Source organism: Dreissena polymorpha, chromosome 13 (assembly GCF_020536995.1).
Source record: "Dreissena polymorpha isolate Duluth1 chromosome 13, UMN_Dpol_1.0, whole genome shotgun sequence".
NCBI classification, from domain to species: domain Eukaryota; kingdom Metazoa; phylum Mollusca; class Bivalvia; order Myida; family Dreissenidae; genus Dreissena; species Dreissena polymorpha.
In genome coordinates this window covers 24457520-24477450 of record NC_068367.1, presented here as the reverse complement: position 1 = coordinate 24477450, position 19931 = coordinate 24457520, and the positions used below count along the sequence as shown (strand labels likewise).

The 19931-nt window shown below is 35.4% G+C and overlaps 1 protein-coding gene across 1 annotated transcript in view; it reads right to left on the bottom strand.

Annotated features, from left to right (window-relative positions):
* Positions 1-19931, bottom strand: part of LOC127856369 (peroxisomal N(1)-acetyl-spermine/spermidine oxidase-like) — a 102385-nt gene that overhangs the window by 56754 nt on the left and 25700 nt on the right. Inside the window, exon 2 of the mRNA XM_052392515.1 lies at positions 11111-12046. Coding sequence (XP_052248475.1) covers positions 11111-12046 — 936 coding nt within the window. The remainder of the gene's footprint in view (positions 1-11110; positions 12047-19931) is intronic.

Genomic DNA, 19931 nt, shown 5'->3' with positions numbered 1-19931 from the left:
TGTCTTTTGCAAGTAATTCCTTTTAAGGCAAAATGAACATCTGAATTAAAAAAAACTCTGGCAAAGTCAATCTTCAAATTAAAAAAATCTTAATCTGTCGTCCAATCCCCCATGTCACTGCCTAGGCACTTTAATATTCCTCTATTAAATCAACATCTTTTATATGTAATTCAAAAATGAAACACGCCAAGTGTTGCTTGAGTATTAAAAGAAAATACAAACCAAAATCTATTAGTTACAAAATTAACAAGATTAAGCTTGTGATGGTTTAATATTTAAAATTGTAAAACACAAAGCTGTACAAGTTTCCCACTACAATCTTATAGCAAAGAGGAATTATGTAGAGATAGAATAACACATTTTTGATACATTGCACCTTGAAAAAAGTGGCTACAGTATGTCCTTCAATGTTACATTTTGATGAAAAACAGATCTTTTATAAGTCACTATAAAAGTCACATATACCACCTTGCCAAGACTATCAAAACAGATTTGTATTTTATCAATTATAAAGCAATTAACCCTTTGCATGCTTGGAAATTTGTGGTCTGCTAAAATGGCGTCTGCTGAATTGCTACAATTTATTAGCATTTTCTTTGATTTTTTTCAAAGAATACTATCAGAATAGCAAACAGTTTTGATCCTGATAAGACGCCACGTTCTGTGGCGTCTCATCTGGATCCAAAACTGTTTGCAAAGGCCTTCAAAATTCGGTTCTCACACTGAAAGGGTTAATATAAAAAATAAATAAAATCATTATTTTTGGTCAGCCTGCTAATTGCAATGACAGGTTTGCCAAATAATGAATATATTGCATATATTGAATTGTAAAATTTCTTAAATAATTTACAAATGGTTTACCTGGCGGATGGAAGGTAGCAGTAATTCCTCCTCATAGCCATTAGGACATCAAATGCATTTTCTTTTATAATACTACGATCCTGTGGGGTTTGGTACTTTAAAATAGCATGTATGCATTTCAATTCGCTCTCGACCAAAACATTCACTGGCATAGATGGGTCACACTTAACCTTATCTGTGTCAATCATTGTCTTAGACGCTTCAAGTGAAGCGATTTCGTCGTGTTCATTAACATGTTTGCGCACAACATCGCCAATTGATTGGTCACTAGTGGCTTTGATAAATTGTTTTGTTGTTTTAGCATCCTGGTAAATAATAAGTCCAAACCAGTATAAAGTCATCGGGGTCTCGCCACCATTTTGAATGTTTTCAGTAAAAATGATCGATGTTACAGAAGCGCTTATGATACATTTACACGCCATTCGGTAAACGCTTTAAATAAATTACTTCTCTAAAACCCGACACGCGTTTTGTGTCTAAAACCCGGCTTTTGGCACCCGAAAAAAAAATCCGAGATTGAAATTATATAATTTTTTTTTTTTTGGTTTCGTCAAAAATAAGAGTCGGCGGGTCCGAAAATCTATTTATTAAAAAACTCTGGCCTTATTAATGTTTCTGATCAATCAAATGTATGTGTTACAATTGCAACATTGTGGCAGGGAGGGTAGATTTTTTTTTTTATACTTTTTTCCAATTTATGAAATTAATGAAGTCCTAGATTTTAACAAATATCTTGTAACATCAACCTGTCACATGCCTTCTGAGTATATGTGTGTTCAGGCGTGTAACCATGTGAATTGAAGCAAAATAAATGGATTGTACTTTAAGTATGTATTTTTTGTACTATTACTACAAGTATTTATTGATTGCTATCATATAACCACAGGTGACAGTTCTGATTTTGAGTGATTTTTTTAAGTAAAGCAATTATGTGAATTAAAATAAAACATATTACAAACATTCAAGAGTGCTGTTATAAATTAAGTCTAGAAATAAATACACATTGAAATAATGTTTGTTAAAATTATATCATAAAACAAGTGACTTTGTTAATATTGATACTTTTAAAGTAGTTTGTTAATATTGATACTATTTAAAAAGTTGTCTATTTGTTATAAATAACATATTCTTGCAGTTCTTCAACTAACCAGCCAAAGGACTAACAAATTACATGCTGCAGTTATTTGACTAAAGCAGCAAAACAAACAAATAACACAGGGGTTTTCCTACTGCCATTTTGGAAAAAGGAGTCTTGTCAAAGTGGGTTTTTTAAAAACGATAAAATGACAAATTTTGGCTTTTTTCCAACAAATTATGGACCAAATTGGACATCAGGCCTTTTCCTGGCCAATTTAATATAACTCTTCTATGTATAAACTTTGATGGATGTTTATGAAATAAAATTTAGATATAATAATCGTTAAACACTCTTTTTTTGGAGGGGGGGGGGAGAGTTTTCTTGAGTTTTTTTTCAATTTCTGTTTGTTATCGGTTCTGTTTGCTTTGGTATCGGGCCTGTTTTACAGACTACTTTTAATAGCAGAAAAAAACCTGTAAAATGCTTCAGTCTTGTTAACTCAAATCCCTGTAACATGCTTCAGTCTTGTTTACTCAAACCCCTGTAACATGCTTCAGTCTTGTTAACTCAAACAGCCAAAGGAACTTTCAAATTACATGCTGCAGCTACTTAACTAAGCAGCCAAAGACATTACAATAATTAGCCAAAGAAAACCCCACAGAAAAGACTCATGGGCAAGAATACAATCAAGAAAGAAACTGAAGCTAATGCATTAGTGTGAGTTGAATGTGAGAAAGAGTTCCTCTGAGAATTATAATGGATTTTCACACATCATAAACAAGGAAGAACACAGCTGCAATTAGTGAGCTGAAAGTCTAATTTCAGGGTTTGGTAACAGTTAATCATGTGCAACAGTCATGTTTAAGTATTATTGTAAAATTTAATACCCCACTACAGTGTGTATTGTTTTTGTTTATTTTCAATGTTCTGATTTACTAAAATCATAAAGTCAAGGGAAAAAACAGAAATAGCCTAATGTCTTTGAACTTTACTTAACCGGTAATTCACTGTCTTGTTTAAGCATTGAGGATATTCCTATGACTATTGAGATTAACTAGCATTAAAGAAGTGAAAATATTTCGAAAGAAATCTTAAATTAGATGGGAAAAGAGCCAAACCCTTGAAAGCCTAATTGTAACAAGAGCGCCGCATAACGGGTGCCACATTCGGCTGTGAAAGCTTGTCAGATTTTTTTTTTTTTTAGAGGTCACAGTGACCTTGACCTTTGACCTAGTGACACAACAAGAGATGTGTTTGTCAGAAACACAATGCCCACTACTGCCCCACTTTGAAATAAAATTTCTATTTATCATCATTTGGCAGGTATAGACATCATTTCCCTTTAAAGCTTTATTACTTCCCTTGGATTTTGTCCAATCCAACCGGGGGGGTGGGGGGGAGGTCTGTAGACAGTCAAAAATGACCAAGTCAGACATCACTGACAACCAGGGCCTGTGATTTATCAAAGAGATCATAGCCAGAGTTCATCATGTATGTATGGACATAAGTCCGCTGGTATTTAATGAAAACTAGCATTCATAAATTAGAACAGGACTGGTAAGAAATGATAATTATATCAAGAGATGTGTCTGTAAGAAACACAATGCCCCCTATTGCGACGCTTTGAAATAAAATTGCTATTTATCATTTGGCAGGTTTAGAAATCATCTCCCTTTAAAGCTTATTACTTCCCTTGAATTTTGTCCAATCCAACCGGTGGGGGGTGGAGGGGTGGGGGGAGGGTCTCACAGTCAAATATGACCATGTCAGACATCACTGACAACCAAGGCCTGTGGTTTCAAAGAGATCATAGCAAGAGTTGATCATGTATCTATGGACATAAGTCCTCAGGTATGTTATGAACATTAAAGAAATTATAATTATATCATTTAAAAAAAACTTTGACAAATCAATCATTTGAGTTATAAATAATCAAAATAATAAATCTGTACCATAACTGTGAAAAGAACTTCAATTCTTGGTAAGGAAATATATAATATGACATTTATAATTATATAAATTACTTCCCTTGAAAATAATTGTCTCTAACAAATCTCTATTTTTAGTATTAAATAATTGAAAGCCACTACCGTGACTGTGATTGACCACTCGAAATGTGCAGCTCAATGAGATACACATGCATGCCAAATATATAAAGTGGCTATGTTCAATATTGAATAACTTTCTCCCTTTTTAAAGCTTATTACTTCCCTTAAATTTGTACTTTTTACCGCAGACCATAAAGGATGACCTTGACCTTTTGCCACAATGTGTTTGTCAGAAACACAATGCCGCCTACTGCGCCGCTTTGATTTATTTAACAAAAATATACATGTATATGTGGGCAGGTCAGATAACTTTGTCCATTTAAAGCTTATTACTTCCCTTGACTTTGTTTTTTCGACCCTAGACCTTGAAGGATGATGTTCACCTTGAAATTTTACCACTCAAAATGTGCAGCTTCATGAGATACACATGCATGCCAAATATCAAGGTGCTATCTTCAATATTTAAAAATTTATGGCGAATGTTAAGGTTTTAGCACGACGCCTACGGCGATGGCGGACAACGAGCTGGCTATGACAATAGCTCAGGTTTTCTCCGAAAACAGCCTCGCTAAAAATACCAGTATTCCTATACAAATCTAGCTAATTAATATTAGGCAGTTTATGTATGAAATGTCCTTTGTCAAGCATTGGTCAGCTCAAAAATAAGGAGGAAACAAGATATGTGTTTGTCAGAAACACTATGTCCCCTTCTGTGCCGCTTTGAAGCTATATATTTGACCTTTGACCTTGAAGGATGACTTTGACCTTTCACCACTCAAAATGTGCAGCTCCATGAGATACACATGCATGCCAAACATCAAGTTGCTAAGCTTCAATATTGCAAAAGGTATGGCAAATGTTAAAGTTTGACCCAAACAAACAAACACACAAACCAACAAACAGGGCAAAAACAACATGTCCCCCACTATAGTGGTGGGGAACATAAAAAACAAAAACTTCCCGCCCAAGTGTAGCTAACCCTTACCCACTTAAAAGCTAAGTGAAATGGCTATATGCAAACAGCATGAAACCAGAACTGCCTGCGAATAAGTCACAGTCTGTTCAGGTTTAATGCTGTTTGTTGCTCATCAGTAACTAAGGGTTGAAACTGTAACCTTTAAAACTCGAATGTACTAAAAAAGGCCTTTAATTAAATTTAACTTTCATGAGGGACTACAAATGTGTAAAAATACGTATCTAAGTGGTAAAGGTTTAATTATAGTTCACCATTCTGATTAATATTTCAAACATGACTACCATGACACAACAAGACTTGAAGTCTCAGGTGTCCTTTATAAAGGTGACCTTGTCTAGAGCCTACAGCCAGGAGTGATATGACATTATAATAACAATAGTGTCTGGTTACAAAGTATAACATAACTACATAACCGAAGTTTACTAATCGATAACCATGAATAATTGTCAATGAATCACAATGGTTTTCTGTACTGCACATAAAGCTCTAATCTCCATTAGTTACTCAGGTAACAAGACTCACTAACCACCTACAACAAATTACACAATAGACACTATAATGTTCTTAATAATGAATAAATAATTGTTTATGTATTGTAAGCAGGGCTTTTCATCAGGAAATTGGGAAGAGGCCATGGGCCTTTCAAATTGGGAATTTCATTCGCGATAACTGCTCATTTTGGGAAGACCGTGTTTTTAAAAGTTTTTGAAACAGGGTCTTTTCATTGTGCAGAAGTATTAAAAGACACATAGTGGTGCATTCTTAATCATATTAGAGCTCATTGCTTTCAATTTGGGAGATGCCCAATATGCCCAATATGTCTTAGTAAAAAAAAGGAAACATTTTTTTTTTATTATTTGGGAAATTCCTCTATCAATTTTGGGAAAAAATGACCTTACTTTCGATTGGGAAGGGGCCGAATTTCGGCCCCTGTTATATAAGGGTGAAAAGCCCTGGTAAGGTTGCGACTGTTTGACATAACGCTTCCCTTAAACTGAAAATGCAAATTGGTATGACATAGAGTTTCATCATTGTGACAGAAAACTTTTGAGTTGCATTGTAACAATGCGTTACACAAGCCGAAAAAGTAATTTTTGCATCTAAAAACTCACTTTAGTCAATAACTAACTGTTTTTTGGAAAATGTTGAATTTTGACCTTTTACGTAGTGTTTTATCCAGGCCGTTTTAGCGTGGCGCGGCGCCACGCCGCTTTTTTTAAGCGCCTCGCTGCCCCTTTCAAAGCAAATCAGCGCCACGCTGCCCTTTTCAAAGGCCGCCGCCCTGTTTTCCGCCGTGCGCGACCTTATTGATAACATCTTAATTGCCTCTTAACCAAGCTTCTAAGCCGACTATTATCAGCGAAGATTCGCGCGGTTGTGAATACGTCATGCGTGAATAACCATGTGTCAATATCAATCGATAATTTCAGTGGCTTTGTAACACTAATCGGTCCGGATACAATCGTGCACAGTTACTTAGGAGACTTGATGTAAACCTCGATGTTATCACGTGGAAATTGTGCATTTCATGCATAATTCAGTTATATCAAAACATTTATTTTTACGCGTAATTAAATTAAAAAAACAACACCAGTTGTATCTGTAAAATATTGATTTGATTTCAATTTAATGCAAAACAGTTTTAAGTTAATAAAAATTAATTTTATACAGGGCTTGCACTAAGCGGCGTACGTCCGTATATTACGCCCGATAATTGTTTCCATACGCCGATTACAAGACCCCATGACGTCCACTGTACTTCCTGAAAATTGGCCATACGCCGAAAATAGCACCCCGTGACATATTAAAGCTGTCGATTAAAATAACGCTCCGCCTTCTATCCAATACAATTGGCGCAGGCTCATATTAAAGCTGTCGATTAAAATAACGCTCCGCCTCCTATCCAATACAATTGGCGCAGGCTCACAGTAGATGTGTGTTGATGAATTGTAGCAGACGACAATCTTAACACGTTTGCTGTTCACGGTTAGGCAGACCGCGCTTAATTGGAGCACGTGCTTGTTTATTGTCACGATGTTTTGATTACAATAACGTGTGAATGTCGGCAAATAAGTTGATACCCCGTCTTGGACCCTGTTTGGCCAAAAGTTGTTAATTGTTGTAACAGTAGTAGGCCTGCACCATTGGTTCAATTAAGAACATTATGACCCGTTTGTAACTTTTCAAAATATGTTAATTGGCAAACACAGATATGAATTTTACAAAAATATTGAACTTGTACCACTTATCATTCGTGTTTAGAATGTCGCAACGTACGCTTTCCGATTTTGGCATTCCACTTTCGACGAAACGTAAATTAGAAATTGATGCAAATTGCGTTGTAAGCAAAACAATTATATCGGAGACCAATTAACGTGTATTGAATTAATTGACACTGAACAAAAGACAGTACGGCGCCTTTCCTAGTTACACTTTTTGCGAAATAAAATGTACACAATACAACACGTGGTCATGAAAACAATGTCATCACGCAGAACTTTCTGACTATTCAACAAAGTGTTAGTGTTTGTGAATCTCCATTTAAGATGCATATAAAGGACTTGTTTGTGCAATGTGTGTAACGTTTTAAATATAAATAATTGTTTAAGAGCGTAACTCATTTAACAGTATTCTAAGACTTCTTTGAAAAGCTATAGTTTGTATAAGATATATATCCTATGGTATTTAATCTTGTTTTTTGTTACTAGATGAAAATATAAAACACATAATAAAATATACATTCTGGATTTTGTTGGTTTCATTATTCAACAATAAATCTCAAAACTATACATACAATGTTTGTGTGTAACAAAGCTTGTTATTAAGTCACTATACAGATATATTTGTGCCCTTTTTATGGATGTCACGCGCTAAAGTGCCCTTTTTTTAAATTTTGCACCACGCCCTTTTTCCTTCCTGTATAAAACACTATTTACGTGTAACCTTGACATTTAAGGTAAGGAGACAAGTGTGACAAGCTACAAGCACACTCTTCAAGGTAGTTATAGGTGATATTTAATATTAAAATTGCACAATAATTGACAAAGTTACATACATAATAAGCTGTATTATGGTCAATAAAATTGACCTCTTATGTGTGACACTGACCTTTGATACAGAGGGATGTGTTTCACATTACAAGCAGATAGACTTGGAAAATTACAAATCAAACACCCTCAACTTCTCTCTAAAGAGGAAGAAAAAATCATCACAAGAATTTTCTCCAATTAAAACTTGAAACTCTAGTAAATATATTTGACTTCCTAGTGAAGTTTGAAGTTAGAATTTGGCCAGTTATAGATACAATAGTCTGCCTGAGACCTAGTTGCAAGACGTAATAATTTTGGCACTTTAATGGAGACTGTCATAGTCATTGACATTGTTGGTTGTTTTTTGTGTATACCAGATTTATCTTGAATCTTAGTTTTTCTGCCAAACCAGATTTATCCTGATTCTGTATTTTAAATACATTGAAATGTACAAAACACTGTCTGGTTTATGTAAAAAATGTGAATTACAATGAGCATCATGCATAAATACACTGGATACAACCACTCTTAAGTATAAACATCCAGGCATGCATTTATCACAGGTGCAATGACATGAATATTCAATGGGCCCAATTGCAAAATTGGAACCTGCTTAAGCCATGTACATTAAATTGATCTAATACAAGTACAATTTGTAGGTCATGTGTCATGTGAATGCTCCAACCTGTGACTGACCTATTTCATACAATAAAGTCTATATTGGTACAAGTACCTGATCAGTGCATGAAAATGAAGTGATATCCCCCCCCACTTGACTACTTCATGCTTCTTAACTTAGCTCTACAAAGCTTTAAGTACATTCTTAATAATTCATGTTTTTTGCAGCTTACCATGCAGATATAAATTGCCTTCTTGTTTGTTTCTATCAGATCAGATTAACAGAAAATTCTTAAACATATATTATCATTTCCAGTCTGAATCTGTATTGCCTTACAACATAAATTTACAGTCAGAACTTAGCAGAACTTGCGGCTTGCCAAAAAGGCGTTACACTGTATATAGTTACAATAAGAAACATTATGATGTGACCTAATCTAATTATGCATCATGTACCTCAATGTCATTTTAAATCCATTTTACCGCTATTTTTACACAAAACTGTACATCTTCTGTACATCTGACATGGCTGTCACAAACAAGTAACACTTGGCTGCAGTTTCTTTAGCAATAGCAATAGGTAGCAATAAAATGCATCTTAACCTAATTATATTTTGCGAAAAATGTGTTGATTTTGAGTATGTATGTTACTTTAGGTATGAGGCAAGCTTAAACATGTATATTCAGAGATGGAAATTAGTAGGGGTTCAATAGCCAATATGTCCATCATGTCCCCTAGATTTTCTTTTAAAAAGTCCCAAGTCTTCTTTATACGTAATATTGAAACAACGATGGAGTGCAACATTGTTTTTATACCTTGCCGGTCACATAATTCAAAAGCAGTGCCATATGATAGCATGAATTGAATAGCTATCAGCTGTTGCATCATCATTTTTTTTAATTTTAAAATTTTTCAAAAGACAATGTTTTGGCAAGGTACTATTCACTAAGCTGAAAAAGCAACTCTATTTAAGCGGCAAGTTTATGGAGAACACACACAGGAGCAGATTAGGGCAGTGCAAATATGCCCCAAGGTTATTGCTCGTTTTCAGATTACTAAGTCAAGATCAAAAATCGATTGCGCAACCTCTTTCTGGAGGTGCAAATAAGTAATCAATTTGTACTTTCCTGGTGGCGCTAAAAACATGCATTTCAAGGTTTAAAGTTTGTGTCAACATATCTAGTTTTAATTTAAAAATCCCGCCTAGTCAGATGAAGCCAGATTCACTAAAGATTAATTAGTTCATTAATGGTATAAAATGATTAATTTGCCCATCACCAGTTGGGACAAATATCTTTACAGATGTTTATGAAGATTTGGCAATACATAAAGCCTCTAGAAAATAATTGCTTTAATATGTTATAATCATATGATAATGAATGCATTTTATACTATTTAATGGCAACAATTTAGTTAACATACTAGACTCTGAACTCTGTCAAATATGATTGACAAAAGATGTTGACAATGGTGCCTTTTTAAAGCCAGTACTCCAGTAGGAACCCTGCAGCCACTGCAAAATATTAAACCAGTAAATAAGCCAGAGCTCCAGATAAGGGTCGTATTTTCGTAATTACGAATTATTTTCAAGTCCGTTACGCATTTATTTTAAAATCTTGTCGTACCATTAAGAATTACAAAATCAAGTTACGAATATTATTTTTACATCGGTTCGTATCAATTTTTATTGAGTTCTTTTCGTGTATTAAAGATCTTTGCGGTGCTTATATAGAATGGTTATCGGGTTTGTTTAACAAAGCGCATTTTTTCCAACAAAAGCGGCGTATACAGACTATCTGTCAAAAAACAATGGCGGCGCCCAGAGCGTCTTAAAAAACTGCAAAGCGTGCAAAAACACGCTTTTAACATATTGTACGCAAAGTGAGCCGAAGTTAAATGTTTAGAAAGACGTTATAGAAAAGATCTTATACGATGTTGTATGTTCAGTTGCTGAAACAGTCGGAAAAGCTAAACAAAAAAGCGAGACACGACGGGTCCAAACTTAAACACACAAAAAAACATTGAACGAGTGGAAGGGACAAGTCCCGTGGCTAATCGTTGAAAAGATTGAAGGGGATACCCGTTTTAATTGTGAAATATGTAAAAATTCATCTAAGGCATGCCATCTAAGCACAGTATGGGCATATGAAGGTATTTGAAAAATAAAATTGTATAATACTGAAAAGACACTGTTGAACTCGTATTAATAAAGTTGCTAGTATGTTTATTTTGATTTTTTTGCATGAAAATAACCATTATTATTTATTTTTAGGTCATTTAGAAAAAATAAGAATTATTTTCCAAAACTTAGTAGTAACGTTAAGAATAAAATTTCAGAGTTAAGAATTCTTTTTGAAAAACTGGTAGTAATTTAAGAATTTCACAAAACCTTATCTGGAGCTCTGATAAGCCTATCACTTAAAATCACTCTCACAAAAAATAAATAAATATCAAATCATGAGGTGTACCATGCAAATGTTGAAGTTAATCTGCTATTACCTGATAACAAGTTGTCATTGACAACCTCGAAGGAATAGAGCTTTCTGTACCACAAAGTAGACATGTCTGGATTTCTGTTCTCAGCGTTATAACTCTCATCATCCCACAACAACTCTATGCGGAAAATGTCAGTGTCCACAATGGGCTCGTCAAAAATCAGATTCACACGATCCACAACTCCAAACCCGAGACGTTCTATAGCGTCCCGTTTTTCCTTCGGTAGTGGCGGGTCAAACATTCTATCAACCGGTGGGTCAATCATTCTATCACAAGACGCTTTGAGCACACCGAGTGAACATGTCCAAATTATCCTCTCCGCACTAAATTTTCTACCATTTTCACATTCAACGAGCACACCCCCATCATTGTCATTATTTCCCCAGCGTATAGACTTTACAGTGTGATTCAACAGTATATTGTTTTCAGGCACTTTACCGAGAAGTATATCCAGCACTGACTGGAAACCAGGGGGTATAGTATAGTGTACACCGGGCAGTTCCTCGTAACAACCGAACTCACTTAGCGACACCTCATGTAGGTCATTACATCCAGACACCACCGTCTCCTGCTTAATGTGCTGGTTAAATATCATCTCCCGCATCTTCCGTTCAGACCCCATAAAGTTCTCAAGCTTCTCCTCAATCTCAACGTCCATGTAATCGCCGACACTGTCAATGTCGTACGGCGTGGGCATGCTCATTTGGAAGAACTCCTCGCACTGCTGTATGAGAAGTCCGTACGTGAAGTCACACTCCATGACCGTCTTGGAATGCACCTCCACCCCAGTCTCCGTCAAGAAGATATTACGATGTCTAAGACCCTTGTCCTTGTATCGCAGCTGTAGCAAGCCGTTCTCGTCGGCTATCTGGTAGATGGGGTTGCGCTCGATGCCATGAATCCAGTTTGCTCCCATCTCCACCTTGAGCGACGTGCCTCCTGGAAAAAAAGTATTGAAAATTAAATAGTTTAAACAACGTTGTATTTTTTCTAGAACAAAATGAAGAGGTTGAATTTATTAAGTTTTTGATAATTTAATTTAATATATTAAGCAACACTTCAGCAATTGTATCCAGAATGGAAGATTTAGCACGAAAAATTTGCAACCCATGCAGGAAAATGGAAACTAGGACAAAACTGATTACTAACTTAAAGGTCCTATGATATTGCCAAGATGACTGGATCTCCAGTCTAGTAAAAAACATTAAATGCATCAATGAACTTCAATAACAATTAAAAAGAACGGTTAGAAAATTGGAGCTTTTATATGGATTATGTTAATATAATTGCTATGAATTAATGAAAAACATGTTCCTGTTTGCAGATTTTAACACCCAATTGCATTTTGGTTCCTGTAAACAAGGGCTGTTTGTAAAACATGCATGCCCCCCCATATGGGCTGTCCGTTGTACAGTACAGCTAACGCGGCACAAACATAATCCGCGGCTACGCCACGGCCAGATTATTAGTACGCGGCAGCCGAATCGTGTGTTCACGCGGCGTTTTGCCGTGGCACTCAGCATCGATCCGCGCAACGACGCCGAGTCTGTGTTAACCTCGCGTACTTTCGCGAAGTAAATCCGCCGCATACGTACGCGGCGGATCGAGTGAAAAGATAATCACCTACATGTACATACACGTATGTGTAGCGTAGAATTAATTACGCGCAACTGTTAATGTTTCGTTCGATTATCATTATTAAATTTGTAATCCGAAACACACTTCCGAATTTTAATGCTAACGCGACCTTTGACAAATTCTAGCGTCAAATAAACAGTGCTAAAATATCCTTTGTTTCATAAAAAGCGCGCGAAAAATATGCAGACATGTAGAACGTCGTTTGGAAAGTTTGGGTGTATTTTGTTGTGTATAAATACATGAACATCACGTCAGGCGTAAATCGCCTGTTCAGTGGAAAAAAAAATGCCCCGATTAGACGTTATTTCATCATCTCTATAAATCGTAACAAATGCCAAAGTGTATTTGATACTTAAGGAAATATCGAGAATGTTTGTGTATCGTAAATATTTACCAGCATTTGCTTTAAAACTGGAATATACGGGATTATCGGGTAATTAGTAGCGATATTAACTGTATAATATTAACGAAATAAAACGCGTTTATATACACATATTCAAACAATAGTTATAATAAGCTGATAATTAACAAAACAACAAATACGTCGTCACCGTCTTGATTATTGATGTGGCTTCAAACTGCTAATTTTCTCAGCTTAAATTTAATAGCAAAATCAACATGCAATTAATTTATAAATCCACCATATGCTGGAGCCTAATTGACCACTTGTATGTGCGAAAACATAATTACGTGACCTTGTTTATGTGTGAAATACATACACTACGGGCGGGAAACAAACTTAATTGGCCAGACACATTAACTATGCTTACATGTATATGCTAATACAATCTGCGCACAATAAATTTATTATGATTTTAATTATTATTATAATTGTTCTTTCAAAATTTGTTAACTACATGTAACTAATAATTTTTAAAAGATTTTTTATTTCATGGTGCGCATTGACTCGGCATCATGTCGCTGATAGAGGCATGCCTCGGCGGACAGATGCGAAGTTCCGCGGCGAAATGCGACTTGCCGCCGTATACTGACGCGGTTTCAATGACTGACCCGGCATCGACTCGTTTCGCCTTGCCGCCGCGGATCGCGAAATACTTTTGTTCCGCTTTGGCTGTACTGTAGTGGTAGCCATTGTGTGAATACGATTGTTGTCACTGTGACCTTGACCTTTGACCTAGTGACCTGAAAATCAATAGGGGTCATCTGCAAGTCACGATCAATGTACCTAAGAAGTGTCATGATCCTAGCCAAAAGCGTTCTTGAGTTATCATCCGAAAATCATTTTACTATTTCGGGTCACCGTGACCTTGACCTTTGACCTTGTGACCTCAAAATCAATAGGGGTCATCTGCAAGTCATTATCATTCTACCTATGAAGTTTCATGATCCTAGGCGTATGCGTTCTTGAGTTATCATCTGAAAACCATTTTACTATTTCGGGTCACCGTGACCTTGACCTTTGACCTAGCGACCTCAAAATCAATAGGGGTCATCTGCGAGTCATGATCAATCTACCCATGAATTTTCATGATCCTAGGCATATGCGTTCTTGAGTTATCTTCCGGAAACCATTTTACTATTTCGGGTCACCGTGACCTTGACCTTTGACCTAGTGACCTCAAAATCAATTGGGGTCATCTGCCAGTCATGATCAATCTACCCATGAAGTTTCATGATCCTAGGCGTATGCGTTCTTGAGTTATCATTCAAAAACCATTTTACTATTTCTGGTCACCTTGACCTTTGACCTAGTGACCTCAAAATCAAAAGGGGTCATCTGCGAGTCATGATCAATGTACCTATGAAGTTTCATGATCCTAGGCCCAAGCGTTCTTGAGTTATCGTCTGACAACCACCTGGTGGACGGACCGACCGACCGACAGACCGACATGAGCAAAGCAATATACCCCCTCTTCTTCGAAGGGGGGCATAATAAATAATAGTCAGCCCATCAATAATTGGGACAAATGTTTTCATGAAGATTGGGCAATAAATGTCGCCTCCAGAGTATCCAGAGGCCTTCAGACTGTTCACAACATTTTCTGTACGACAGAGTGACCTCGTATTTGAGGCCAAGTGACCCATTTTTGGAATCCACCAAGACATCATAGGTATAATAAACAGCTGCGCCATGAGCGCATGATACGCCCGTCGTTCGCCAATGAAGTAGTAAGGTAATAAATAACCCTTTGAATCATTTTTTTACTTCAGTTTATTTGTATTTGAATACATGGTTTATTTTATAAGTAAATGAGCATGGAGCGCCGTCTCCTTGACATTCATACCATATCTTTTTTTGAGTATATGTATGCATTTCTTTAGAGGATATGGAGTTGAAGTAAACCTGTTATAGATATTTTGACCAATAATAAAAGAGAAATGTAGATGGGTAAGTGGTAGTGTACAATCGGAATAGAAAAAAGCTCACCTTGTTCAATTTTTCAGGGATACTAAAAAAAAAAAAAAAAAAATCCATCGAAGGATATTTGAGCTACAGTAGGACATTCAATGAAATGACGAAATTTTGACGAACAAAGTCCCATAACTCTGGAACGACAATTCAGAATTCCGTCAAAAACGAAAGGGGATCAGGGTTTATCAATATTAAGATTGTGTTGAAATTTGAAAAAAATCCATCGAAGGATATTTGAGCTACAGTAGGACATTCAATGAAATCACGAAATTTTGACGAACAAAGTCCCATAACTCTGGAACGACAATTCAGAATTCCGTCAAAAACGAAAGGGGATCAGGGTTTATCAATATTAAGATTGTGTTAAAATTTGAAGAAAATCTGTCAAAGGATATTTGACGTAGCGTACGACATTAACAGACGGACGGACGCGGGGTATACCATAATACGTCCCGTCATAGACGGGCGTATAAAAACTCTGCTCAAGTTTCATGAAGAGAGTGCAATAAACACAGCCGCTTGGGTGTTTACAAGGCAAAAGTTGACTACTAAAGGCTAGAGGAAATCATAAAAGCTAACCATGAGCATTTTATTGAAGACATCAAATAAGAACAAAACTTTCCTAAATTAATTAATTAACAAACTAAAGACAGACCTTGAGAAACATCAGCAGATTTGCTATGTACATCTAGTACCCCACAAAAAAGTCGTGATTGGAATCAGCAATCAAAATGAGTCGTGTTCTATGAAAACTCAGGGAATAATGCATGTGCGTAAAGTGTCGTCCCAGATTAGCCTGTGCAGTCCGCACAGGCTAATCAGGGATGACACTTTCCACCTATATTGGATTTTTGCTAATAGAGACCTCATTTAAAGGAAAAATGTTATAAAAGCGGGAAGTGTCGTCCCTGATTACGCACATGCATTAAGCCCAGTTTTCTCAGAACATGACTAAAATATTAATTGCTTTATCAGACACAGGAGAGACTGATCAGTTCACTTATCTTGACCTAATTGGTGCATGTTAAGTACTAAGTACACATATTTTATGCTATCATTTTTACCAAATCAATTTGCTTGTAATTACTCTGTTTATTGATTAAATTTAAAACAGGTTTGTCAATAAAACTTTTATTGACTGTTTAAATATCAAGTCACATTTTAATTTGTATAAATCCGTTATAAGGCATTTTTTAAAACACCCCAACTTCTTGATATTGATGTGAATTGATAACCTATAATAATTGAAAGGTATAGAAATATAAAAAAGGTCATCTAAAAGACATAAATAGCATTCTCAATAATATAAGTTTGAAGTAAGAATTCTTCAACCCACACTTCAGCCCACACATTGTAATATTGCCCAAAACAAATGCAAATGTAATGCATTTCTCATACATATGGTGGTAATAAACTACAAAACTTAACATATTTTTTATTATGCAAGAACGTTTTGATACATTCAAGACATGATTTTTTTTATTTGGGATCAATATTTCCAACAGTCGTCATGTCATTCATGTCATGACTCTGTTCCAGTTCCTCATGATTATATTACAAAATGATTTATTACTCCATCCTATAATCACAGCGGTACATGCCAAGCCCCTGTTTACAATGATTTGAGAAGGACAACATGGAGTTGTGGACTGGATAACCTTCCCTTTGCTTGATAGCAGTTTTTATCATTGAAGTATAAAACTGATCCATTTCCCAGAGCACAACTCGAGTCTCTACATTTCATTTGGACAGCTAAGATTCCTTGTCAGTTGTGAACTAATACAACAAAGGATAAGAACAAGGATTTGATAAAATAACTAAATTAAACTGTGTTACTAAGAAACAAGAATTCACTTATTATGAAAAGAGAGATCATAAGCTAGTTGCACCCAACATTTCCATTCCGAGTGGAGCCATGTGGTAATAAAATAGGTCTTATGCCATATGCATGCAGAGTAGTTCAAGTGTTTTAATAAGAGCAACATTATTTATAATGTGGTAATTCAAAACTACAATTACCTGAGTACGATCAATAAAAAATATACAGTCTCTATATAATGCAAAAGGCGTCATATACTACTTTAGGCAGTTTTTCATATGCAATAAAGCATAAGATAAAAAGTTTTTTAATTGCAGACTTTAAACAAGAAACCGTCAGAGACGGGTGATGCTCCCCAAAGTTTTTTTGTCACAATATTGCACTATATATTCAGATAAAAGGAAACGTCTTGAGGGCACAGTAGTTGGGGGGACAAGAATTTTTTTATAGAAAATTTCAAAGGGCCATTACTATGTGAAAAATCATCCGACCAGAACCCGCTGATAATATGCACATCTCCTGTTGGTAGTGAAGCTTCCCATAAAGTTTCATTGAATTCCGGTCATTAGTTGCTGAGAAATAGCCCGGACAAGGGGGCCGTTTCATCAAAGATCGTACGACAATCGTAATTTACTACCAAATTTTGGAGACTAAAAATTCGAAAGCTGTTCATCAATATGCATTCAAACTATTAACCATATGTGAGAAAACAATGAAATGAATAGATATACGGAAAGATAATAGAATTATTCTTTGGTGTTTAGTTAAAATGCTTCTTTGAAATATGTCTCGTATTCCAATTTTGGCGTACGATTGTTGATGAAACGGACCCAAGAATTACACTATATGTACACTTAGTGGAAAATTTCAAAAAATTCAAAGGGCCATAACTCTGTGAAAAATCATCCAATCAGAACCCGCTGATAATATGCACATCTCCGCTTGGTAGTGAAGCTTCCCATAAAGTTTCATTGAATTCCGGTCATTACATGTAGTTGCTGAGAAATAGCCCGGACAAAAATTGTGCACGGACGGACAGATAGACAGACAGACGCGCACACGGACAGACGAAGCGGCGACTATATGCTCCCCCCAAAATAAATTTTGGGGGAGCATAAAAAAGATCTTGATAGTGTCTTCAAATTTTTTTTTCAACAATAAAAATAGCAAAACAGTTTAAAAGTCAAAGTCAACATTTATTCTTCCGCCTTGTCTGTTTTCATGAGAATTGCAAAGTTTAAGAAATTGTTGTTGTTTTTTTGTTCTGGAAGAAATACTAGTAGACTTAAGAACGTTATGGACTGTCTAAATTTATAACTTATACACTTAGTCTTTTAGGACCTTCTGCCAAATAGAATGAAGTTTTCTTTAATATTTAATATTTAATATAATATTAAGACATATAACTGATATACATGTATCTTGTATTGATTTATACTAAAAAGAAAGAAAATAATTGCAAAATGAGGAATCACCAGATGTCTGCCTTATACAGACTTCCTACTTTGGAAAATGACTTGTTTTGAGCAGCATTCAACTCAGTTCGTATTAACCCAGCAGACACACAACGTTGAAACAACGTTGAATGTTAGTCGTGACGTGGATAAACCTTATTTCAACCAATATACAACTACATGGATGTCTGCATTCTGCTTGGTTGATTAATAAATAATGTAGCCAGAAATAAATTAAAAGATTAATAAATTCATATTTTCAAACACTTTTATTGTGTATATAGTGATATTAAGCAGTCTGTCAACATCGAATATACATGAGCGTGCTAATTACCATTTAAAAGTTGTGTAAATGCATCTGATCAAATTTGACAATTTATGCTATGCTATGCAATGTTATGTTATTGTTTGGTATGGTATGAGTGTTATGTTATGTTGTGTTGGTTGCTTATTGATTTTTCATCCTTTTTTTGGTGGGAGTGTCACGAACTGCGATTAATGATACCTTGGGTTTGGATGCTGGATCTGATATCTGATATTGTTAGAGAGAGAGAGAGAGAGAGAGAGAGAGAGAGACAGACAGACAGACAGAGACAGAGACAGAGAGAGAGAGAGAGAGAATATTTTTGGAATATTATTATGAAACTTGTGTTAAAATAAAAATAAAATACAATCTCAAATATGAATAAAGTGTTGTGTTATTAATGAACTCAATGAAGTGATTAAATTGTATACAGTCCTAACAGTTATTCTTATAGAACAAAAATTGGAAAACCTCGCTACATTGAATGGAAATTAATGAAAATTCAATCAAATATCGACCAAAAGTCACGTTGTTTCAACGTTGAATCAATGTTATTTTCAACGTTGAAACAACGTTGGTATCGACGTTGATTTGAGGTTGATGCCTCAACGTTGTCTCAACTTTCAAAATCAAATATAAATCCAACCAATTTTTGTTGACACAGTAACGTTGATTCAACGTTGAATCAACGTTACTGTGTCTGCTGGGATAATAACCGGTACCTAATATATTGCTTTTTTCTCCATTGAATGTTCAAGAAAATCAGAGTGTACACATTGATACATGTAATACAGTGCATGTGATATTTTGTGTAATTTGAAAATTTCAGTACTTTAAAGTGTAGAACTGACACATTATCATACCATGATTTTGAAAATAAAGTTTACTTAAGCAAGGGCAAAGTGCACCATTCATTGATAACAGTTAAACCTAATGCACTTTTATGTTTATTTTATCAGAATGTTTGTAACAGTTGTGGGCCACTCTAGGGAAGTTTATAACAATTATGATTCATTTAACATGTGATTTTACCCAAAACTAATGGCTAAATATAGCTTAATTGCCCTAAAAGGAAGTTTATCTTAACTGTTATATTTATGGAATGAGTGATATATTGACGTCATCATTTGATCTTGGAGATAACGACGTAATTCTTTCATGCAACACATGGTCCAATGATGGTGAACAAATGTGCCAAATGATTTTAAAATCTCACAATAAACAACATAGTAATG